We start from the raw sequence: 26,023 nt of genomic DNA on the forward strand, positions 1-26,023 counted from the left end.
AAAAGGTTTCCAAGTCTAAACTATGAGCAGGAATCATGGAGGGAGAGGAGGATCCTGCTTCATTGCCGTTTCTGTGTTCGCTTCCTTCCTCTTAGGCACTGTTGTGTTAATTATGAATTCATTCTATTGCTCGTTTAGGAAATCTAAGCATGTGTGTTCTTCTGTCCGCATACAGAAGAGAATGTAGTACTTGACGTGTCTGTTCCTCATGTGTCCTGCACAGCATGCATGCAGACATGGTCTTCTGTCACACTTCATCTTCTCTGTCTCTTAGTTCTAAGTATTTGAGTTATTCTCAGTCTTTTGCCATCATCAATAAAGTTACAAGAAAAAATGTGCTCTGCTAAATAGTCTACCTTATTTCTCTGTCAGGATTTTTAAGATAGATTTTTAAAAGTGGGATTGTAGGGCTCTGAGGTAAATGTCTGGGCATTTTGTTCTGGTATCACTAGATTATCCTGTGTTGGTCTGGAACTACCAGTGGATGGTTGGTAGTGCCTGTTGGCAAGCTTCACAAACAGAATGGGGTGTTAACTGTTTGTTTGTTTGTTTTTGTTTGTGAGACGGGTTGTCTCTCTGTAGACCAAGCTGTCATGAAACTCACTGTGTATACCAGGCTATCCTGGAACTCACACAGTAGACTACTAGGCTGTCCTGGAATTCAGAGATCCACCAGCTTCTGCCTGCTGAGTGCTGAGATTAAAGACCTGTGCCACCACACCTGGCAAACATTTGGATTTTTGCTAGCCTGATAGGCGAGAAAGAGGAACTCATTTTTCGTTTAGTGAATGAGGTTGTATCTTTTAAGGTAGATGTATATGTGTTGTTTTATGTAAACTGTCGATACTCATTTTTCTCCTGAGAATCATCTTTGTTCTTACAAAAAAGTGGCATTTTGATGATCTTGAAGTTTTCAGCTTAGGCTCTGGTTGGAGTGGTTTTATTTCACTCCTAGATGAATTGTGATTTCCAGTGCAGTTTGGAGTCACTATCTTGTGTTACCCATGACTGTCAGTCTTTAGTATTTCAATGGGCTAGCTTTAACAAGAGCTCATACTTTTCCAGAAAGCAATAAGTGAAGATAAATAAGAGTCATCTAAAGCACTTATTTTTAGCTTTTCTAAAATTTTAACATTAATATGCCTTTTGAATCTTCTGTTAATTAGCTTACATAAAGAAATATAAGCAGGAAAATTACAGGTATAAATATCAATACATATTTTAAGACTAGAAATGTTAAAATACTGCTTAAAATTTATTTTATAAACATTAGTTGAGGCTGGGTGGTGGTGGTGGTGGTGGTGGTGGTGGTGGTGGTGCACACCTTTAATCCTAGCACTCAGGAGGCAGAGGCAGGCAGATCTCTGTGAGTCCGAGGTCAGCATGGTTGCACAGAGAAAACCTATCTTGAAAAAACAAAACAATAATATAAAAAAACAAAACCAAACCCAACAAATCATTAGTTGAGAATAATTTCTCTTATAAGTTCTGTCTTTGATCTAATAATACGCTAGAGGCTGTATAGAGAGGAAAAGTCAGAGTTTGATAGTAGAGAGCCTTTTCACTTAAGGAATATAACATTTGTATTTAGGAAAAGGACCAGGCAAGAGAAGGGGCCCAACCATCAAGATCTCTGGGGTTCAGGTTAATGTGAAGTCCATTATCCAACATGAAGAAGAGTTTGAGATGCTGCATAAATCGATCCCTGTGGACCCTGAGGAAAAAAAAAAGTGAGTGTCTTTACCGTGGACCCGCATGGCTGGCTGGACATAGAATGGGGTTAGAGCTGTGTGTGGTTGGGCAGCTTCTCCAGCATGTTGGGAAGGCCCCATTTCTCAGGCCCTTGGTTTTGAACCCTGTAGATACTGCTTGAGCTGCCGAGTCAAAGCGGCGCATTTCGATGTGGAGTGGGGTGTGGAGGATGATTCTCGTCTGTTGCTTGGGATCTATGAACATGGCTATGGAAACTGGGAGCTAATTAAGACAGACCCAGAGCTAAAACTCACTGATAAAGTAAGTGACTGCCGTGCTGGACATTTCAAGATTTGTTGTGTAATATTTCTGTATAACTTACCTTTAACTTTTCTGTAATTCTTTTCAAGAGGGGGGATTTCTTTATCTTGGGAAAGTTACCATCTTTAGTGGACTGTGGCATATTTCATAGATGATGATAAAAGGAAAGATGACAACCAGAGGAAATTACAAAGGAGAAATCTTAAAAGTCTGATATTTACTGCAGGCCAAATCTCATTACAGCAAATACCAGGTCAGTTTATTGGGACTGAAAGCATTCCTGGGCCTTTCTGTTGGCGCATTATTTAACATTTTTTCTCCAGTTCTGTACACAGAGAACGAGTGCCAGCTTGGTATTTTTTGTAATGAAATTGAACTTTCATTGTGCTTCTCCCACAAAATTGAGCCTCCCACCTATCTCTTTCAAGTAGCAAGGCTGTGCTTGGAGCTGTAAGCAAGGGCCCACTGGATCCACTCCATGTTGTGGTCCTCTCAGGGCTTTGTCCTGGCACATTAAACACTGCTCATCCCATCTGGGGTTAGGAGGGTGACAGCACCCTGTACAGAAGCACTGAGAGCAAATCCAGTCTGGCCGGAGAGGTCCAGCTGTGGTAGACAACAGATCATGTCCTGGCATAGCTCAGTGCTCCGGCAATGCTCTAAGAAGCATTTTCAATCTAAAACGAAGCTTTAACCTAGCTCCAGGGAGTCCCTGCTCCTGGAAGGAGGAAATCCACGACGGCTGGGATGCTCTAGCAGATGAAGCCACAAGCCCCTCCTACCTGAGTTGTTCTACCCTGTTAACAGCACAGGTAGGAGCCAGTGGGAGAGCTGGATTTCTCCATCCCATTTTGTAAAACAGAATGGCTCATGAGGGATTTTCAGTGACTGGGAGCCATGGACATGAGAATAGGATCTGAGGCTTTAATCTGTGTTTTGGGTGGTTGGGAGGGAAAGGACTGTGCTGAGTTCTGTGTTGGCTCTGTTTATCTGGATTCACTAACCAGGCTGTGGGTGGTGGCGGGTGCTTCTCTTCCTTTCCTGTTGAAGATTCTACCAGTGGAGACAGATAAAAAGCCTCAGGGGAAGCAGCTGCAGACCCGGGTGGACTACTTGCTGAAGCTGCTCAGGAAGGGTCTGGAGAAGAAGGGCACTGTGACCAGTGGGGAGGAGGTGAGTGAGGGTACTGCCAGCTGGCGTTCCCCCAGGGGAACATGGGACTCTGCAGAGCTGAGGGGGAAGAGATGTCCTTTCTGGGTACTGCACAGTCCTGCCCTCTCGTGGGCAGACGCGGCTCTGAGGTTGCTAAGAACAAATGCTCATTTGATAATTGAACTCAGTATCTCAGCACCTGTCTTACAGTCCCGCTCAGGTATTGCAGCAGAATGTTCTACATCTCTTTGGATGGCCCTTGTTCTTTCCTGTTCTTGTCCTCAGCTGGGGACACAGTTCCTATATTTTGGCATCTGGCTGGGCTGCTGTGATAATGGATTCCAGGAGTAGACAGTTGGATTCCACACTTAATTTCACAAATGGATTTCTGTTTTGATTATAGTTGGCTCATGAAAAATACCAAGTTGCTAATGAATTCTCTTCTTTAATTCCCCATGATAACGAGTCAGGGAAGACAGAATCTAAGTATGTTTGTACTTTGTGTAGGCATGTTGCTTACATGCTCCTTAGCTGTGTTGTGTATACATGTATGTATACAATAAATGGAACTTATATGAATAAAATCACCATACTTCCATTTGTCCTACACAGTGGTATTTTAGGTACATAGTACCACTCTGTAGATATTATGGTGAGAATATAATTATGATGTATTAAGTTCTAGATTGGCAAGTAAGATCATGCTTATATTGTTTATTTGATTGAATAGATAAACAATATTTTAACCTTTTTCTTAGTTTTAGATACCTAATTTTCAAGAGTTAATTTTGTCACCTTCAATGTTAATTATATTTTTGTACATAGAATGTCTTAACCTTTTCTGGGGGTGTTACCTGTAGGGTGAATTCCAAAAATGAAATCAATATTTTCAAGGAATACAGACATTTAAAGCAGTATAGGCTAGGTAGAGGTTAGTAGGTGGTTTTATTCAGTTTTATTTTCTTTCAGGTAGAATTACCTGCACCTTTGTGTTACTAAATTATCTTGTTTGGATTATGAATCAGCTGGCCAGAATATTTCTTGGTCATACTGTTGGGTTGGGGGTGATTTGTAGTTTTATCTTATTTTTATTTTCTAGACCAAACTAAAGAAACGGAAGCCTCGAGTAAAGAAGGAAAATAAAGCCCCCAGGCTGAAGGACGAGCATGGGCTTGAACTGTCATCCCCAAGACACTCAGACAACCAGTCTGAGGAGGGGGAAGTGAAGGTATGGGACTGTATGAAGTCATGTGATGTATTTGTTTACATAGAGAATAGATAAAATACCATAGAATATGTTTCTCTTCACCTAATCTGTCAGAAGAATATAGTTGTGTCTTAATCACCATTCTGTTGCTGTGAAGAGACACCATGACTAAGGCAACTTATAAAAGAAAACATTTAATTTGGGGTTGGCTTACAGTTTCAGAGGTTCAGTCCATTATCATCACGGCATGGTGGCAGGTAGTAGGCGTGGTTCTGGAGAAGTGGCTGTGAGCTACATCCTGTTCCACAAGCTGAGAGGGAGAGGGGGGGGGAGAGAGAGAGAGAGAGAGAGAGAGAGAGAGAGAGAGAGAGAGAGAGAGAGAGAGAAGAGAGAGAGAGAGAGAGAGAGAAGAGAGAAGAGAGAAGAGAGAAGAGAGAGAGAAGAGAGAAGAGAGAAGAGAGAAGAGAGAGAGAGAGAGAGGAGAAGAGAGAGAGAGAGAGAGAGAGAGAGAGAGAGACTGAGCCTGGGCCTGGCATGGACTTTTGAAACTTCAGAGCCACCCCCAGTGGCTCACTTCCTCCAACAGGCCACACCTCCGAAACCTTCAGTTCTTATCTGAGGTTCCATTCAAACACGGTAGCCTTTGCTGGCCATTCCTACTCAAATCACCACATAGTGGCTCGTCCTAAGTGAGCGACTACAAATTCCTGCATAACTGAAGTAGACCATACAAACCATGATAAATGGCAATTAGTAATTACTTTCATTTTAGAGAATGAAAGAGATTGGTAGAGACTGGTTAACCAGGGGACTTAAGACTTACATAATGTAGTTCAGTTAATTGGAAGTTCTCTCGAGGTTGGGCTTGGCCATTGGCTTGCCAATTTGTAATCTAGTCTGAAGAAAGTAGAAGTACAGTGTTTTTCAGTGAGTGACAACTCTGTGAGATTTTATTCTATTGTTCTGAATGTAATTCTTTGATGATGGCTCCAGAAGGGCCCCCAGGGGTCTAAGGGACTAACATAGCTGTGAATGCTTGTTCTCAAATTCACATACTAACAGCCTCATCAGTTACTAGCTGACCATGGACAGGTGTAGTGCTTCTTTGGTCCTCAATTTTTTGTTTGTGAAGTGGGGGCAATAATACTATTGTTTTAGGGTAGGGGTAGTTCTGAGGATCTAATTCTGGGCCTCATGCACAATAGGCAAATAAATGCTTTTCTATTGGACCAAACTCCATCCGGTCAATGCCTTAAAGAGTAGCTTTGAGAATTAGATCAGAGGATGTAATGGTGTCTGCCTGGATGAATGTAACAGACTCAGAGTTCTGCAAGTGAGTACTGGTAGGCTCTGATTGGATACAGTGATGAGCCCCTGGGCCACAGCTGCTCCCTTTAGAAACAAACGAAGAAGCAGAAGAGTGACAAAGTTCATGGTTTTTTGTTTCCTAGGATGATGGCTTAGAAAAAAGTCCAACGAAAAAAAAGCAGAAGAAGAAAGAGAACAAGGAGAACAAAGAGAAACCAGTGAGTTCTCGGAAGGACAGGGAAGGAGACAAAGAGAGGAAGAAGTCCAAGGACAAGAAAGAGAAGGTACCCAACATACTTGTCTGGGGAGTTGTGTTTAGGTTTAGATAACATGAGGTACAAGCCCTGGGATGACTGTCTTTGAGTATATCCAGGAAGGAAGTTTGGGGCTATGTAAGCAATCCCTGCACCCTCCTTATGGGAAAGGGGAGATGTGCAGTCTTGAGCTTTCTAACGTAGAGGGCCTTGGTTTGATCCGTCTTCACATATTTGGGAGGAGTATTTGGAATGAGACACGACAAGTGAGAGGATTATGAGGGATAGGTTCTCAGATTATAATGTCAGAAGAATACAATCTACACACAATCGAGGTTATTTGAAGAGTTGAGATTCAAACCAAATACCACATGTCATCAGCAGCCACTAGAGTAAACTTGACTAGGAAGCCTTCGTGTTGGGAGTTTTGTGAGGTTCATTACAAACCATAGACTTAATACAGTTTAGTAACAGGCTTTGTGAGATGTGAAGAGATGGTTGTAGTCAGTCCTTACCCATTGCTCCAAGCAAGTCACATCTAGAAGTCTGCCATCTATTGATGTCTTGACTTTTTTTTTTTTTTTTAATTTTTAAATTTTATGTGTATGGATGTTTTGTTTGCATGTATGTCTGTGTACCACATGTGTGCCTGGTGCCTAAAGAAGCCAGAAGAAGGCATTGGATCCCCAGGCACTGGAATTACAGGTGGTTGTGAGCTGCTGTGAGGGTTCTGGGACTGGAACTAAGGTCCTTAAAAGGAGCAGCCAGTGTTCATAACTCATGGGTCACCTCTACAGCCCTTGACATCTTAACTTCTTGGGACTTTTGTAAATTTCCCCATGGAATATGAGTATAAATATAAAAATACTGGCTGGGCAGTGGTGGCCCACACTTTTAATCCCAGTACTTGGGAGGCAGAGGCAGGCACATCTCTGAGTTCAAGGCCAGCCTGGTCTACAAATTGAGTTCCAGGACAGCCAGGTAGGGCTTCTCTTTCCAAGACAGCCCTGTCTTGAAAAAACAAACCACCACCACTAACAACAACAACAACAAAATATATAAAATACTGGTCAGCTCAGACCATTGGATAACCTCTTCTCTCCGTACAACAATATATTGTAAACTACTTTACCACCAAAGAACAGGTGTTAAGGTCATTTTTAATAGATAAGGCAGATTGTATTTGGCTATAGTATAGTGGAAACCATTTAAGTTTTATACTAAAATTATTTTCCAGTTTTTAATGTTAGAAACTCTACTGAGGGTGTTGGTGATGGTTCAGTGGTTAAGACCTGGGCCAGTTACCAGTCCTCACACCCATCTGTAACTCTAGGTCTTGGGGATCTCTTGTCCTCTTTTGGCCTCTGTGGACATTGCATACCTGTGGTACACATGAATTCAGCAAGGTACATCCACATAAATAAAAAAAAATTATGTCTTTGGAATAAGACAGAAACTGTATTGTGATAAATTCTTTTGCTTTTGGATCAGAATGATGTTTAATTTTGGTTTTTTGGTTTATTTCTTTTGTTTTATTTTCTTGTTTGTTTTCTTTTTGAGAAAGGGTTTCACTACATAACCCTCATTGGCCTAGAACTCAAGAGAAATCATTCTACCTCTGATTTCTCTGTCAAGATTAAAGGCATATGCCACCATTTGGCAGATTCACATTGTTTCATGTTTAGTTTAAGTGTCTTTTCCCCCTCCAGCTTAATGCATTTTGTATCTCATGAACACATTACGAATACTGCAGGAAGATACCTTCCTGATCGGATTACTCTCCCTGTTTCTCTCCTCATAACTGCTACTATGTAGTTGATGTGACACCATGCTACCTGTGCTTTTTAAATTTTTATTTTATTTATTTAGTTAGTTATTTAGTTAGTTTTTCAAGACAGGGTTTCTCTGTGTACCCTTGACTGTCCTGGAACTCACTCTGTAGACGAGGCTGGGGTTGAACTCACTAATTTTTAGTTTAAGAATATGTACTTTTATTTGATGTTTATGTGTGTCTGAGTGTGTGTGTGTGTGTGTGAATGGGAAGCAGGCAGGAGCCTGTGGAGGTGTCACACCCCTGGAGCTGGAATTACAGACGTTTGTGAGCTTCCACGTAGGTGCTGGGAACCAAGCCAGGAACTTCTGTAAGGGCAAGGGTTTTACTTTTTGTGCTCTTTAAAAAGCTTGTGTTTTCTCTGTATTGTAGAATTTTGGTCTCCGTGCCTGTTCTCTTGACCTGCAGCATTGACAGTTATGCAGTTGGTACAGATTCCCAGATCAAAGGGTAGCTGTTAGGAGAGGTTGCTGCAGTATGCCCTGGGGAGTTCTAGGTAGATCCTTAGCCCCTTCATGACGTTTTTGTAAATTCTATTGATAAACTTGAAGCTGCAGTTTAGTACCTTTAGAGACAGAAATAGGAAGAATTATAATTCAGCTATTAATCTTGTAGGTTTGTGTATATTTGCTTGCTCTAGCAATGCACCATAGGTAAGAAGTGTGGATTGTAGCGCGGGAGAGATCCTTAACTGTTAAGAGCTTGCTGCTCTTGCAGATGACCCAGGTTCAGTTCTCAGCACCCACACGGTAGTTTACAGTGTCTTGTAACTCCAGTTCCTGGGGATCTGGCAACCTCTCATGGCCTCTGCAGATTCATGCACAGGTGTGGCACACATAAACTCATGCACGCCCACACATATATTCATAGAAACACCACCACCACTACCAACCTCCACCACCGCCAAATAAAACAAAGCCAAACAAAAAGAAATCTACTAAGATTTTAAGATTGTAGAAATGACAAGGACTTTTTGTAACTCTTTTGAAAGGTTAAAGGTGGTGATGCCAAGTCTTCAAGTAAATCAAAGCGAGCTCAGGGTCCTGTCCACATTACAGCGGGAAGTGAACCTGTTCCCATTGGGGAGGATGAAGATGATGATCTGGACCAGGAAACCTTCAGCATTGTAAGTCTTGAAATAGAGGATGCTGATGTTTGGGCTGCCCTTCACAGGCACATCCACAGAGCTTTAGTTAGTATAAACATTAATTGGTGTCTTGTTTTAGAAGTATATTGCTTATTATTTTTGCATACTATATTTTGAACCAGATTAGTAGGATGTCTTATATTCCTGTTTTTATGAGTATATGTGGGCCTTCATGAATTTATATGAACCTTACCTGTACAGGAACCTGCAGAGTTTATACAGGTTCTCAGAGGCATTTGGAAAGTAGAAATGTGGTGGGTGGGAGACAAAACATTTAGAGACCCCCCTCTCAAAGAAGAATTTCCCTGTTCTTCTTTAGTCTATTGTTTATAGAGAAAATAGTATCAGTGACTAAGCTGAATAATAATAGGGCAGACAGATAACTACCTGGATCATGTTGGTGCCCTTATGATAGGGTATGGAGGAGAAACAGTGGATACGGTGGAGGTCTGATAAGAAGGGATCTGACCTAGTCTGGAAGGCCTAAGGAGTGATGTTTGCCTTGGGTTCTGAAGGAAGTGTCAAAGGTAGTGGGAGAAGAGGGCGACGAATATGCCAAGGTGGCAGGAGCATGTGTGGTGCATTTGAGGAAGTAGCACTCTGCGGCTAGAGTGATGGGTTGAAGCATGCCGGCTGACCAGGAGAAGGCCTTGGCTAACGTGTGAAGTGGTGAGGTTCTGGAGCATACCTGCTGCCATGCTGGGGAGCTAAGAGCTGGACCCGGAAATACAGTTGTTTCCTCCTGGAAGGATGGGAAGGTGCTGCTGTCCTTTCTGAGTTCCACAACTCTCTTCTCTTTCCAAACTCCCACAAGTCATGACTCACTTCAATTCTTTCAGGCTAAAGAAAACGCTGTCTTCTTTGAAATGAGAGACCCAGTTCTGTGAGGTCTTTGAGCTTTCTCTGTATACTCTAAAACATACTTGCATATATTATTTTTTCTTTGTAGTTAAGTCAGTTTTCTGAAGTTCTTTTATTTTCTGTGAGAATTATGTTTTATATGAAGTTCACTTAGATACTAGAAAGATAGCAATAAATGAGTGAATTGAATAAATGAATAAATTCATCATTTCTCTGTTTTTCCTTTAGCCTGTTGCTTATAAACAAAGTAATACCTGCTGCTTCTGTGGAACTGTTTCCCTTGTTTTATATTATTGGGTTTTGAACCAAGGGTCTTCCTCATATTAGCCAAATGTGGCTAAGTATGGTGGCACATGTTTGTAGTCCCACCACTGTGGAAACAGGCAGGAAGATTATAACCTCAAGGCCAGTTTAAGGCTATGAAGCAGGTTCCAGATGAGCTGGAGCTACATAGTAATTTATCTTTTCTGTAGAAATCATTTATGCTTTTTTTTTTTAATTTTCACAGTCATTTGTAAGTATTTTCCAATTCTTAGTGTCTTTTTTATTTCATTTTAAAAATTGAAGTTAAACACTGAAAAATGCCCATGAGTTTCTAGCTGAGGAAATTAGAAGAGGATAGTGTTTTTATTTTTTCATTATTAAGAAACTTGGTGATCATGGTTTTCAGGTTATGCCTATAATACTGTTTTACATTTGATCTTCTTAGTGGCCACAGCCCTCTTGCAGATGAGGAAACAGAACATGCAGAGAGGCTAAGTCAGGTATCAAAGGTCCTCACATAATCCCAAATATGGTGACGGCACTTGTACCTCAGAATTTCTACGTATCTGCACTTGTCCCATTCCACTGGTGTTGCCCACTCTATAGAGACACGTAGCACGAGGGGGGTGTGTTTTCTTGACTCTTGGCTGTGGGTGTGACAACTGAACTCTTTCTGCAATGGCTCATGTTACTGTGTTGGACTGTTGCAGTGTAAAGAGAGGATGAGGCCTGTGAAAAAGGCACTGAAACAGCTGGACAAACCTGACAAGGGACTCAATGTGCAAGAACAGCTGGAGCACACCAGGAACTGCCTGCTTAAAATTGGAGACCGCATAGCTGAGTGCCTTAAAGCTTATTCAGATCAGGAGCACATCAAATTGTGGAGGAGGTAACCCACTCTGGCCTTGAATCTCCCCAGTTTCATTTGACAGTGTGTGGGTGTGCTGTGTTTTTTAAAATAGAGAGCATAGTCACTTAGTTTATTGTTGACAAACATACCTGAAGGTTTCGACTTCTTTTTCATAAAATAAACCATTTTGTTAAGACCAGCCTTCTGATGTGGCAAGATTATGCCATTAATATAATTTATAAGAAGGAGATGATAATAATAATAATAATAATAATAATAATAATAATAATAATAATAATAAAATTTCTGGCTTATTCTCAGAATATTTGCTTTAAACCCATAAGACATAGAAACTAGAGTAATACTTTACTCATCTCAAGTTAGTATTTAGTATTTATATCTACTACATATTATTATATCTACTATATCTATTATAAGAAATTGGTTGGTTCCATACTGTCTTAGTTACTGCTTATATTACTGTGTTACAACACCATGACCACAAGCAACTTGAGGAGGACTTTATTTCAGCTTGTGACACTCAGGTCACATTCCAATGCTGGGGGAAGTCAAGGCAAGAACTAAGCAGGGCAGGAACCTGGAGACCTGAGCAGAAGCAGAGACCATGAGGAGTGCTGCTTACTGGCTTGCTCCTCATGCTTGCTCAGCCTACTTTCTTCTAGAACCAGGACCACTGGCCCAGGGGTGGCACTTCCTACAATGGGATGGGCTGTCTCATCTATCAGTTATTTATCAAGAAAATGTATGGGGGCTGGAGAGATGGCTCAGCGGTTAAGAGCAATGACTGCTCTTCCAGAGGACCCGGGTTCAATTCCCAGCACCCACATGTCAATTACAACTGTCTGTAACTCCAGTTCCTGGGGACCCAGCACCCTCACACAGATATACATACAGGCAAAATACCAGTGCACATAAATAAATAAATGATTTAAAAAAATGTGTGACAGTCTTGCCCACAGGCTGATCTCGTGAGCACCTTTTCTCAACTGATGTTCTCTTTCCCAAGCTGACATAAAAACTAGCCAGTGCAGGTACTAACACACGAAGTGGAACAGAGGTTAAAAGCACAGGAACTTGGGCTCTCCATTTTCCTCTCCTTTAGTTAAAGAACTTTGTAGTAATTTAGATTAATATAAGACATTATGGCTTATATATATGTATTAATTTATAAACAGGTTAAGTATCCCTTTATCAAACATGCTTAGAATCAGAAGTGTTTTAGACTTTGAAATATTCGTGGACATAAGTAATGACAAGTCTTGGGAGTGGTAATCAAATATTATACAAAATTCACTTTTACTTCATGGATACTTAATATATATAGCCTATAGGTATCCCTGTACGATGATGCATTTATTGCCTCTGCATTTTGACCGTGACCCATCATATGATGGTAAGAGTATAACTTACCTCTTGAGACATCCGTCTCGGGATTTTCAAAATAGGGACACTCCATCTGTATTCCCTTTAGATATTTTGAAGAAATGACAACTCTCTAAAGCAACCATAACAATAGTCAAGATGGTGGCATGGTTCTCTAATTGAGCTACTCAGGATGTTGAGGCAGGAGGATCAAAGACCTTTGTGGACTATAGATTGAGTTCAGGGCTAGACTGGCCAACCTCGTGAGACTGTCTTAAAATAAAAAGGAAAAAGGGAGCCGGGTGGTGGTGGTGCACGCCTTTAATCCCAGAGCTCAGGAGGCAGAGGCAGGTGAATCTCAGTGAGTTCCAGGCCAGCCTGATCTACAATGTGAGTTCCATGTCAGCCAGGAATGTTACACAGAGAAACCCTGCCTCAAAAAACAAAAAAACCAAAAGAGTTGTGGATGTGGGGCTTGGGGATGTAGCTTTGTAGTTGAATATGTGCCCAGCATGTACAAAGCCCTGACTTCAGTTCCCAGTACCAGAGGGAATTTTGAAAAGCTAATGTTAAGTTTATTTCCATAAACTATATTTACTTTGAGTCCATGTACTTCATGGTTCATGCATCTTGGTAGTCTGTTTTAGTAGATTGGTTTTTGAGTGAAAAGTAGGTTTTCAGAAACCTCAGTCATGATGCTAATGATAGCATGCCACACATCCCTGAGTACAAGACATAGTTCTTGAAAAGTCATTTCTTTCCTCTTAACAGTTTGCATTTTTTCTCTTTACTGAGCATATATGGCTTTCTTTTTACCAGATCAGAGGATAGCAACAGGTTTAGGCTTCCTACTGTGCACTTGGATCTGTTGGTGTTTAAATATCCCAACACCAGCAGTAGTTCCTTAAAAAGTCCTTGGTTTTTAAAAGTTAAAAAATAGTACAAGTTACGACTTCCATAGAAACTGTCCATCTAAAAGTAGGTATGGAAGCAATTTTAGAAGTTGTGTGAAGAAAATGCCTACAGGGATGGAGAGATGGTTCATCAGTAAGAGTACCCGTTCTTCTTTCAGAGGACCCAAGTTCAATTCCCTGCATCCATATAGTGGTTCACAGCTATCAATAACTCCACACCCTCTTCTAGCCTCCACAGACACCAGGCATGCACATAGTACACAGAGATGTACTCAGACTAAACACCCGTCAACATAACACAATAAATAAAAATTAAAAGATAGGAAAAAAAATGCCTGCAGAAGGGTGGCCAGGGAGGCTAACTGCTGTGAGTACAGACAAGCTAAGTGGAAACACTTAAATGAGCATAGTCAGGGCTTCAGCAGAGGCTTGAGAGTGGACAGCTAGGGCACTGGGTGTGCTTAGGGCTCAGTTGCCATGTCTCAGAAGACGGTTCTTTATAAGAGGCCTCAGGAAGGTAAGTGGCTCTCTACTGACACAGCACGTTTACCCGTCAGTGGCCTCGCACAGCATGGCCACAGTGCAAGTGCTCGCTGGAGAGCTTGCACAAGAGACTGGTTTCCGAGTCTGCTACTTCAGGGCCTCTGTGTAAACACCCATTGTGTACCGTTCCTATGGTACACAGCAATGCCATGCCCAGATAGGGAGTTCCTGAGAGTTTGAAGGAGGAGGTGACGACAGGCCTCAGTGGTGACAGTTGGGAAGAAAGCATGGCAGTGGCACAGGTCGCCAGGTGATTGTGGATCCCAGTGTGGGAGATGGTGGGAAAGATGGAGTGTATGGGCAGAGTCCTGAGTGTGGGGAACAAAGGAAAGCTTCTGGAATAGAGTGTGGATGTCACTGTAGAAGTTAGGGGTTCCCAGAACTGTTGACAACCCTCATCCTAAGACAGAAGCATGTAATCATAGATTACTGATGGAAAGACTTTCTGTTTTATCTTATTTATTTGACATAGATTGTCCTTTACCCAGGCTGGTCTCAAACTCACTGTGTAGCTGAGGATCTGAGGATGACCTGAACACCCCCTCCCACCCCCTGTGTGCTGGGATTATAGCAAGAGCTTGAACACCTGGCTTAGTGCAAGGACTTGGAGAACATTTCACAGTAAAATTCAGTAGCTTGCCATCCATAAAATAAAATCACTTTTTAGCCAGGATGGTGGTGCAGACCTTTAATCCCAGCATTCAGGAGGCAGAGGAAGGCCAGCCTGTTCTACAGAGTGAGTTCCAAGACAGCCAGGGCTACACAGAGAACCCTGTCTTGACAAAATAACAACAAAATCACTTTTTAAAATGGATAATTTACTAGTACAATTTTTCTTTTAGGAACCTATGGATTTTTGTTTCCAAGTTTACAGAATTTGATGCACGAAAACTACATAAATTATATAAGATGGCTCATAAGAAAAGATCTCAAGAAGAGGAGGTAAAATACAAATCTAGTCCTAATTTATACCAATGTATAAAAATAATTGCACATGAAATTCCCTTAGCTTTTGTTTTTCCCTGGGCCGGTAGTGATAAATCCGTGGGGTTGTTGATGGTAGATAGGCCACTGGCACTTTGCCTGTGTCTTACATGGTTTCAGTACAGCCCAAACAGGGTGACAGAAACCACCACAGGCCACAGAGTTTGTCACCTGTGATCCAAACATAATTTCATACGGTGTGACTTTTCTTTGTACTAGACATATATAGTTCCTAACATTTTCCATGAGTAGCCAGACAGCATGACTGTTGTTTATTAGGTAAAATAGCCAATACACTAGAGCCAGATAGTGTTTTAAAGTCCTGAAAGAATTTGTTACCTTGTGATCTCATGACCTGCATCACTTGTTTTCCAAACCTTTTCTTCTTACATTTTTGTATCTTATTGTGGCTAGTCATAAGTCCCAGGATGATGGGCAGAAAAGCTATTCCTATTCTTATATAGGCATATGCTTGGCATCCATCCCGTTTCTTACATGGAAGAATCCCAATTGCTTACTTAAAGGAGTAGATATTTGCAGTGTCCAGGCATTGTTACCCTTTCTTATGAGTAGGGAGATGGGTGTAAAGGTAACTTGGCTTCTATAGATCTGCTGCTTAGCCACATGGTCCATATCCAGCCACATGGTCCATATCCAAATCAGCCACTGAGGAGCAATTGCGAAAATTGTTCCAGTTTTCACTAATGTCTCAGGCTCATGAACACAGAGACTGTGTTTCTCATCTATTGCCATTTCTTTAGTGCCTGTAGTCGTACCAGGACCAGCGTGGGCACTTAGAAGAATTTGTAATGTAAACTTAATGCATTATTGACCTGGGAATTATACTCTCAAATAGTTCATAATTTAATTTTACACTGAAGAATTTAATGTAATGGTAATAGGAATAATACAGTAATTGTGTATTAGTGAAATTCTAAACATAATAAAATTTTACACTTACACATTTATTTATTTTGTGCTTGTGTGAGAGAGAGCAGGAGAGTAAACACGGGAGTGCAAGAGGCAGCACTTACCTCATGCTGTCCAAAGACAGGCTGCAGGAGTCTCTGCTTTCCTATCCTTCCATGTGTCCCAGGATCGAACTCGGGTAGTCACGCTTAGTGATGCATGCCTTTACCCACTGAGCCATCTCACTGGCTTCTAATCATTATAAAAATCCGTGGAAGAATAGTTAGGAAAGATTCCAGAGAAGAATATACCAGTCGGGAAAGGCCCTGAGATAGAAGGGAAAATTGGATTGAGGATCTAAGTTGGGCACACAGTGGTAGAGGACCCCACAGAAGCTCATGAGGTTGAATGGCAAATGTATCAGTCTCCAACTATGGGGAGTAAGTTATCTTAGTCTCTCTATAGGATAGTTGTCTTGCTTAGGGTTACCAGTGCTGTGATGGAACACCATGAATAAAACGAACTTGGGGAGGAAAGGGTTTATTTGGCTTATGCTTCATCATCATTGTACATCAGTGAAGGAAGCCAGGACAGGAACTGAAACAGGGCAGGAACCTGGAGGCAGGAACTGATATAGAGGCCATGGAAGAGTGCTGCTTATTGGTTTGCTCTCCCTGGCTTGCTCAACCTGCTTTCTTATAGAACCCAGGACTACCAGCTCATGACAGAACCACTTACAATGGACTGGGCTTCCCTACATTGATCACTAACTAAGAAAATGTCCTACAGGCTTGCCTACAGCCCTATCTTATGGAGGCTTTTCTCAATTGAGGCTCCTCCTCTCATAACTTTAGCTTGAGTCAAGCTAACATAAAACAAACCAGCACAATGGTTCTTCAAAATTTGTCAGAAGAGTAGAACATATGCTTCTACATTTAAGAGTTTAGTTAAAGGGAATAATCAAAGGTTAAAGCATTCTTATGATGGGAATGACTGCAGTCCAAAAATAATGGGAAGATTATGGTCATGTATTCTCCTGAAGAGTAATAATCAAGCATTAAATGAAATATGGTAGTATTAAACATCATGCAGGGGAAGATATTTTCATAATGTGCTAAATGAAAAAAGGACAGAATCAAGTAATATTTGTTTTCTGTTCTTTATACACAGAAGACTTAGATATGGACCAAATTATTTATAGTCATTTTCCTCCTACTTAGATTTTAAGTCACTTTATACTTGTAACATTTTATTTTGAGAATCTTACTTGGATGGAGGAGTGGTAGAGCTAAGGGTCTGATGTCCAGCATGAGGACTTTGCTGTAGTAACTCCTCCTGTGTGACAGCAGGTAGTTCTTACTCTAGCTAGCCTCGGAAACGGAGCAGTCATGCTTTTGTGTAGCCAAGAGAGTCCTCGGAGTCTGCTGAGTGCTTGGCCCCTTGTATAGGGATAGGCTCTGGCCAGTGACGCCTGGCTATGGCAAGTGTGTTCTCACGGGGGCTTAGTGGAGGCTGGTTTTCTGCAGTAATCTAGTAGGTCAGAGTTCACAGACAGCCCACCCCGTTAGGCTGCTGGAGCTGTAGGTCTCGTGGAGTTCACAAGCGGTTTTGGTAAGAAGGTATTAATGGCAGCTCAGAAGTATAGAGGAACAAGATGGAACTATTTAGGGAGATGACTTTATTCTGCTCTCAGGAGTTAAGCCTAGGGTCCTAAGCTCTTCGATTTCCTTTTACTTTGCCAGGAACAAAAGAAGAAAGATGATACGCTTGGTGGTAAGAAACCATTTCGACCAGAGGCCTCGGGCTCAAGCCGGGATTCTTTGATATCTCAGTCCCATACCTCACACAACCTTCATCCTCAGAAGCCTCATTTGCCTGCCTCCCATGGTCCACAGATGCATGGACATCCAAGAGATAACTACAGTCATCCCAACAAGAGACACTTTAGTAATGCAGGTAGGCCTCTAGATAGCTTTTAAAGAGGTGTCAAAACCCCTAGTCATTTCATTGTCCAAGGACTTGTGTACTTTCCCTGAGACCTTGTTGTCTGTACTTGATTTTTATAAAATGTGAAATAAGATCTAGGATTAAGGACCAGCTCTAAGTTAAGGAGATCACAGGTGCCATGAAAGGTAATGGGCAGACTTAGAGAACAACTCACATCCTGTGTGTAAGAATGATCACTAATTAAGCCGGGCGGTGGTGGCGCACGCCTTTAATCCCAGCAGTCGGGAGGCAGAGCCAGGCGGATCTCTGTGAGTTCGAGGCCAGCCTGGGCTACCAAGTAAGCTCCAGGAAAGGCGCAAAGCTATGCAGAGAAACCCTGTCTCGAAAAAAAAAAAAAAAAAAGAATGATCACTAATTAATTTTAAAAAATGTCCTATGGGCTTGCCTAGGCATGTAGGGAGGACATTTAAAACTGCTAATATTGAGTTGGTGACAAAAGATAACCAAATAGAAAAAACAAGCAGTGGACTGTCAGCAGAGGAGAAGCAGCCTGTGTTAATGAGAGGATGTCAGAAACTGTACATCTGATAAAGGGTTATTAGCAGGTAAGAAGAGAAGAGACTGGTTAAGAAATGGGGGAAAGACCTAAACAGACATTTCTCAGAAGACGGTGATGAGCTCTGAGGCACCCTAAATTCAGTTGTAGGCCAGATGGGAGGGACTTCAATAGAGGAAGATGATCTTAACTCCAGATGGGGAGGTACTGCGGTAGAGGAAGGTGATTGATTGCAACTCACAGCTTCAAGCTAAATCAACAGGGGAGTACACTCATTCTTTGCTGAGTGCTGTAGATTACCCATAGGGCCACATTGCATTTTGCTTTTGGAACCAACCAGACAGGATGTAGCAGAAACTTTATTTATGGATGAATGTATCCAGGATGCTGCCATCTGTGTCGACCTGACTCTTTTTCAGTAAATAATGTAGGTTTGTTTAAAAACATTTATGATTGAACATCCCCAAATTTCACTAGAATAGACCCTAACCTTAGGTCCAGTGGACAGTTTTCCAGCTGCTATAGAGTCATGCTGCTGGTGGCTCAGGGACTTTCACTTGTGGCTTGTCCTTTGACCTATAGATAGGCATGTGTACCTCATAAGCCCTTTATTTCTGAGACTGTTAGTCTTGTTTGTTTTAATAAAGTATATAATTGGCCAACAAGTATAAAGAAAAGCACTCAGCATTATGGGCCACAGTGAGACACCACTTTACACCTGATAATAGCTGTTATTAACTCAACACAGTGTTGGCAAGGATGTGGAGAAAAAGGCAGCCTTTACCACTGTTGTTAGATTAACACAGCCATTATAGAAAACACAAGTAGGGGTTCCTAAAAGCATTAACATAGAACTCTCATATGACCTGCAAGTTGAGTGTGTGCATCTCACGTTGAAGAGGTATGGGAACTTGGCAGGTTTATTAATGCCAAATTCCTATTTACAAGAGCCAGCACATGGAATCCACCTAAGTGTCCATCAAGAGCCAGAGAAAAAAGAAAATGTGATACATGTACACAAAAGAATATTAGTTACCCACTAGAAGTGAACCTGCAACTTTGACAGTGTGGGTGAGCCCAGAGAATACCATGTTTAGAGCTGTAAGCTGGTGCAGAAAGACAAATGCTACATGGTTTCTCTGTGTGTGGAATCTAACAGAGTTGAACTTGGGGGATCAGAGGGAACAGTGTTTGACTGGGGAGCTGGGAATAAGAGCGGAGGAGTGCTGGTTGAAGGGTACCAGAGTTAGGAGAGGTGCTCAAGAGAGGAGCTGTACAAAACAATAACAAGATGTTAATTAGCATACTGTAAAATGATGTAATTCATCCAGTAACAAAATCAGTGGGAGGTTTTAAATGTTCTTTCCACAAACACAAAAAACATTTGTTAACTCAGCCATTGTATAGTTAACGTGTATTTTAAGATATACACAAAATAAGTGTATGTAATTTTTATTTGTTAATTTAAAAAAACTTGAAATTTAATTTTTGAAACAAAACTTAAAAAAGAAAAAGGAAAGTAAATTGAATTAGATTTTGGAAATTTGTTTAGAAAAAAGGAGAAATGGCCAAGCAAGATGGCACACACCTTTAATCCCAGCACTTGGGAGATAGAGGCAGGTAGATCTCTGATAATTCAAGGCCAACCTGGTCTATAAAGTGTGTTCCAGGACAGCCAAAAATACATAATAGAGAGACCCTGTCTTAGAAAAAAAAAAAAGAAAGAAAGAAAGAAAGAAAATTGTAGAAATAAAACAAAAGGTGAGTGTGGTGATGTCTGTAATCCCAGAACTAGAGGGGCTGAAGCAGGAGAGTCCTGAGTTCAAGGTCAGCCTGAAGTATGTATAAGATTTCCTCAAGCTGGGTGGTGGTGGCAGAGGCAGGTGAATCTCTGTGAGTTCAAGGCTAGCCTGGTCTACAGAACAAGTTCCAGGACAGCCAACACACAGAACACACAGAAACCCTGTCTCGAAAAACCAAAACAACAACAACAAGTCCAAAAAAGAAAAAAGAAAAGAAAAAGATTTCTTCAAAACCTCAATACAGCTATATGTTGGATTTTTTTTTTTTTTTTTAAATATAGATTAAGGATTAGGGAATTCATACAGAAAAGTAAAACTGCTCATATGGCAAAATGACCACCCTTGCCATTCAGGAAGTGTTAAGGCAGAGAGGTAACCAAGTTTTCACTTACTCCACTCAGCAATAATTAAAAGGAGAAATGCACGCTAGTTATTAAGGATAGGAATTGGTCTAGTCATTTTTAGAAAATAATTTGAAATGAGTAAATATATAGTCCCTTTGACCACAGTTCTGTTGTCTGGATGTCTAGAATGAGGACACATAGTCATGTGAGAGTGCTATTTAAACATTACGTTGGCAAAAAGCTAGAGGAACTGGAATGTCCACTAATTAGGAGAATGGAAACTGAGTGTTAGGACATCTGTACGCAGTATCATCCACCATTACAAAGAATTGGCTAGACCAACCATTGTGCACTTGCTGGTAATATCAGTACTTGGGAGGTCAAGGCAGGAGTACTGGCTGCTATTCCAGAGGACCTGGTTCAATTCCCTGCACCCACCTGGAGACTTGCAGCCATCTGCAATTCCAGTTCTAGAGAATCCCTCTTGTGGCCTCTACAGGTACTGCATACATGTGGTGCACAGACATCCATCCTGGCAGAAACATTCATAGATATAAAAGAAAAACAAATACAATTAAAAAAACAAATTCAGTAAGGGAAATAATAAGAACCAAACAGTAATCATGTTGTATTTTTACAATAATCATACTGTGTTAAAAATCCATGTCTGTAGTTTTAAATTTACTGAAGTGAAATTCATACAACATAAAGGTAAGCATTTATAGGTGAACCATCCAGTGGTATTTGTACATTCAAAATTCTGCATAATAGTTCTGTCTCCTTCCTAATTTCTCTGTCACCTCAATGGAAATTCTATACCTAGTCCCCATCCTCTCTTTCTAGCTTTCTGTATTTTACCCCTGTAAATTAACTTATTTCTGAATACTTCAGGTAAATGGAATATACAGTATGCTACCTCATGTGACTGGCTTAGCAAAGTATTTTCAAAGTTCATCCTAATTCTAGTGTGAATCAATACTTCCTTTTTATGGAAGGGTAGTATTCCACTCAGTGGGTGTACATGCTTTTTCATTCATTAATGGACATTAGTTTCTCCTTTTTTATTGTTGAGAATAGTACTAATATAAACATTTGTATCCATATGTTTGCTTGAATACCTGTTTGCAGTTGTTTTAGCTAGGTGCATGGGGATGGGATTGCTGGTTCTACGGGAACTGTTTGACTTCCTGAAGGACCAAGGACTCCCTTATACATACTTAAGCACTTGTATGAACAGAAAAGGACATGAAAGTTAAGTGTGGTCAGTAGTAACTGTTGCCTTAAGACTGGTGGGAATAGAAGGGAGATTGTTTGAATTTAAGGATTATTCATTGTTTATTGCTTCACTAGTTAAAATAAGCAAACGTTATTTTTAGAAGAAGAATAAAATAAAAATTACTGAAAAAGACTTAAAGCCTATAGAAAGTATAGAAGCATACTGTAAGATTTTACAGATTCAGTTTTTCTACAGTAATCAAGATGAAGTATATTTCTTTCTAAACTTTAGTTCTAGAATTCCATTTGTGTACACACACACACACACACACACACACACACACACACACACACACAGTAGATTTCGAGTTTGAGGCTGCATAGCAAGCTGTTAACTCAAAAAGTGCCCCCCATCTCTTGTAAACTTTGATATACTAAATTATGTCTGGGGCCTGAGAGCTGGCTCAGGGGTTAAGAGCACTGGCTGCTCTTCCAGAGGATCTAGGTTCAGTTCAACAGATTGTGAATGCGCCCTTTAGACTTTTTGTAAAAATTTCAAGATTTTTTAAAAAAGAAAATTTATTTTTATTTCCTCCCTCTCACATCAAAGTAGTGCACACCTTTAATCCCAGCACTGGGGAAGGAGAGGTAGGCAGACCTCTGTGAGTTCAAGGCCAGCCTGGTCCCCACATAATTCTAGCCCAGCCAAAGCTATATAATAAGATCTAACTAAAAAATATTTAACTAATTGCTGGTACTCAGGAATTTATTGATTTTTTTTCATTTTATGTGTATGAGTATTGTTCACATGTATGTCTGTGCATCATGTGCATGCCTGATGCCTACAGAGGTTAGAGGAGGTTCTTTCTCAAAGCCCCTGGAATTGGAGTTATAAATGGTTGTGAGCCTCCGTGTGGGTGTTGGGGATTGAACCCGGCCCTCTGGAAGAGCAGCAAGTGCTCTTAACCACTGAACCATCTCTCCAGCTCGTTACAGTCATTTAAAAATCATTGCTCATTAACTTCCTCAGTGTCAAAACCATTTCTTTGTGTTATTTCCTATTATATGCTTTTTTCCTTTTGATTTTTGATCTCTTGTTCTTTGGTTATTTTTCCCCTAGTAGGTGACTTGGTGCTCTAAAACTTGTTGAAGCTTTAGCTGGTGTTCCCAGACTAGGAGGTGCCCATCTCAATGTGGTGCTCTGGCTTACCTGTCCTGGGCTCAGCCCTTCGAGTCCTCCTTGTGGTCTAAGGAAGGAAAGTCTTTAGTTAAAGAGGTCTTCAGAGGCTCGACACAGCTCGTATCAGAAGGCTGAAGCACCTTTAGCTGTGTAAGTGAGGGCGGTACTGTGAAACCGCAGTGCCACTGTCCAGATTCCCTCAGGGTTCTTGAGTGAGTCTCATTTCCAGGGACTGCTGCACACTGGGACAAGCAAGAATGAAACACGTAAGCTGTGGTTTGGAAGGTCTTAGCAGGGACAGAGGGGATAGAGTTTCTTTGGCCTTAGAAGTTGGTGGCAGCAGAGAAAATGTTAGGACTCATTCATTACTCGTGTTAGCGATAAAGCTAAGGAAGGAAATGATTATCTCCTTCTAACCTGTCAGCCTTCAGTAAATTCTGCCATGTGTTGTAGTTATGAAACATATCTCTTCTTGCAGATCGAGGAGACTGGCAGAGGGAAAGAAAGTTCAACTATGGTGGTGGTAACAATGCCCCCTGGGGCAGTGACCGGCACCATCAATATGAGCAGCACTGGTACAAGGATCACCATTATGGTGACCGGAGACATATGGATGCCCACCGTTCTGGAAGCTACCGACCTAACAACATGTCCAGAAAGAGACCTTATGAGCAGTACAGCAGCGACCGAGACCACCGGGGACACAGAGACTATTATGACAGGTGTGTAGACAGTGTGAGAGGCCAGGTCTGACCTGAGCGGACATGCATATGGGAGGAAGGATGGTGATGCTCACACAGGCTTGTCTGTCTGCTGCAAAATGAGTGTCGTGCATGAGTCAGTTATAGATCTATGTCCCTGCTATCAGGATAGCTTCAGGATGCTGCAAGGGAGGGTGTTTTGTAGCTGCATTTCTTACTTTATGTGTATGAATGTTTTGCCCCCATGTGTATATGTATACCATGTGTGGGCCTGATACCTCGGGAGCTCAGAAGCCCGTGTTGATGTCTGGACCTGGGGTATAGAAGATTGTAAGCTGCCATGTGGGTGTTGGGAGCTGAATCCAGGTTCTCTACAGGGGCTACAAGTGCTCTTAACACCTGAGCCATCTTTCTAGCTCCACCCCCTTAAAAAAAGTATTACTTTCTTCTTGGAGAATTTTATAATGCATATAAATATGATTTTGGTCATTTCACCCATTGCCTTCTCTCATCCCTCCATGCACCCTGCTGTGACCCTTCTTCCAGCAGGCCTCCCCTCTACCCTGCTGTCTTTTGTTGTTGTGATCCAGTGAGCTTTCCTGTGGTTGCTGCATGCGTGGGGTGGGGTTGCTGCATACTGTTACTTACGGCGTGGGCAACTTATGAGTAGCTGCGTCACTGGAGAAAATGACACTGCTCTCCCAGCAACCTTCTTGTTCTTTTGTTTTTAGATTAGCGTATGTATAGTGTGTTCTATACCCTTGTGACGTTTCTGACCCAAGTGTGTCTGTGGTGCTCCTTCCCACTGTCTCCCACCCTCCTGCTGTCCTGTTCTCCCCTTGTAACTTCCTCCCAGATCCTTTTTCTCTCCCATGTCTCCATACTTCCTCATCACATAATATATTCTCTCTTGGTTTCCCTTCTAGATTTGTAGATTTTCATATGCTTAAACCATGTGTACATGTATACATTATAGGCTAGTGTCCATGTATGTATGAGGGAGAGCATTTGATTCTTATCTTTCTGAGTCTAAGTTACATTGTGTAGTATTGTACCTTCCAGATCCATCCACTTTCCTGCGAATTTCGGAGAGGCAGCATTAGGAGACTCACTAGCCAGCCTGCCTAGCCTAATCAGTGAGCTACAGGTCTCAGTGAGAGATCTTGTCTCAGAAAACAAGGTCGGGGCAGTGAGATGTTTTAGTTGATAAAGGTGCTTGCAACCAAGCCTGATGACCTGAGTTCAGTCTGCACACATATGGTGGCAAAAATGTGCACACAAAATTAATAGATGAATAAGTTAATGTAATATTTCTTGAAAAGGTGAGTGGTGCCTGAGGTATGATAGCTGAGGGTGGCCTCTGGCCTTCACATTCATATGCATACACCCCTGAACATGTGTCCACACATACCTACACATGTGAATATGCACACAATATGGAGTCAACAGTAAGAGTTCCTACTGTGACCCTCACTCTGCTGGGATTCTGAGGTGGGTACCAGCCTGTGGTCCTTGCCTACCTGGATCCAGTAACTTACGTCAGAGCCTTTTGAAGTTGTACCTTCTCTTCAGCCATGCAGTGCCACTAGTGAGGTGATGAGTCAGTTCAGTTTGTGAGTTGGCAGGTGTGGGAAGAGCACTGTTTTAGCAGACTTTAATTCAGAATCTGCTGTTGATTGACCTCCATAGCAACCGTGGTCTTCCCCGGGCTGATGTTAGTGTTACGTACAGACTGTACTGTGATTTAGAGTGTCCTGCTGTTGTTGGAAGGTGCATTAGATGGGAACCAGTAGCCTGCATTAGCCACCTCAGCTGAAGGCGCCTCTGCTCTCACCACCACCTGGTGCCCCTCATCTCGTCCGGCTCCTTTGTGGACGTCTGCTTTTGCCCTTTGCCTTCTCTGTCACCGAGGCTGTGACCCCTGTGAAAGGGGTTTATTTTGAAGGGTGTTTTTTTTTTTTTTTTTTTTTTTTTTTTTTTTTTTTTGGTTTTTCGAGACAGGGTTTCTCTGTGTAGCTTTGTGCCTTTCCTGGGACTCACTTGGTAGCCCAGGCTGGCCTTGAACTCACAGAGATGCACCTGGCTCTGCCTCCTGAGTGCTGGGATTAAAGGCGTGCATCACCGCCGCCCGGTTGGAAGGGTATTTTTGCTGGGTGGAAAGTTTTAGATTGCTGCTTTGGGTACTTTGAGGCGTTCCTTTGTCGTCTGCTTGTGTGCTTCTGACAAAAAGGCCGCCTTCTCCTTTTTCCTCTTTATAGACTGTTTCTCTCTTTCTCCCTGAGTGTGCTGTGTGTCCTGTGCTGTGTGTCCTGTGCTGTGTATTGTATGCCGTGTGTCCTGTGCTGTGTGTCCTGTGCCGTGTGTCCTATGCTGTGTGTCCTGTGCCGTGTGTCCTGTGCCGTGTGTCCTGTGCTGTGTATTGTATGCTGTGTGTCCTGTGCTGTGTGTCCTATGCTGTGTGTCCTGTGCTGTGTGTCCTGTGCTGTGTGTCCTGTGCTGTGTATCCTGTGCCGTGTGTCTTGTGCTGTGTGTCCTGTGCCGTGTGCCCTGTGCCGTGTATCCTGTGCCGTGTATCCTGTGCTGTGTATCGTATGCCGTGTGTCCTATGCTGTGTGTATCTGCCTGTCTGCCTTCCTTGCCTCTGCACCGTTGTTTGTG

General features: G+C 41.9%; 1 protein-coding gene across 5 annotated transcripts in view; it reads left to right on the top strand.

Annotated features, from left to right (window-relative positions):
* The window catches only part of Chd2 (chromodomain helicase DNA binding protein 2), a 135,146-nt gene that overhangs the window by 102,924 nt on the left and 6,199 nt on the right, over window positions 1-26,023 (top strand). For all 5 annotated transcript variants that reach the window (XM_028893291.2, XM_028893287.2, XM_037198651.1 and 2 more), the window contains 10 exons: window positions 1,592-1,730; window positions 1,863-2,013; window positions 3,064-3,186; window positions 4,265-4,393; window positions 5,824-5,964; window positions 8,757-8,891; window positions 10,748-10,926; window positions 14,570-14,669; window positions 17,363-17,576; window positions 23,143-23,386. In XM_028893291.2, coding sequence (XP_028749124.1) covers window positions 1,592-1,730; window positions 1,863-2,013; window positions 3,064-3,186; window positions 4,265-4,393; window positions 5,824-5,964; window positions 8,757-8,891; window positions 10,748-10,926; window positions 14,570-14,669; window positions 17,363-17,576; window positions 23,143-23,386 — 1,555 coding nt within the window. The remainder of the gene's footprint in view (window positions 1-1,591; window positions 1,731-1,862; window positions 2,014-3,063; window positions 3,187-4,264; window positions 4,394-5,823; window positions 5,965-8,756; window positions 8,892-10,747; window positions 10,927-14,569; window positions 14,670-17,362; window positions 17,577-23,142; window positions 23,387-26,023) is intronic.

The sequence above is a fragment of the Peromyscus leucopus genome, chromosome 1, assembly GCF_004664715.2.
Source record: "Peromyscus leucopus breed LL Stock chromosome 1, UCI_PerLeu_2.1, whole genome shotgun sequence".
Lineage (NCBI taxonomy): Eukaryota > Metazoa > Chordata > Mammalia > Rodentia > Cricetidae > Peromyscus > Peromyscus leucopus.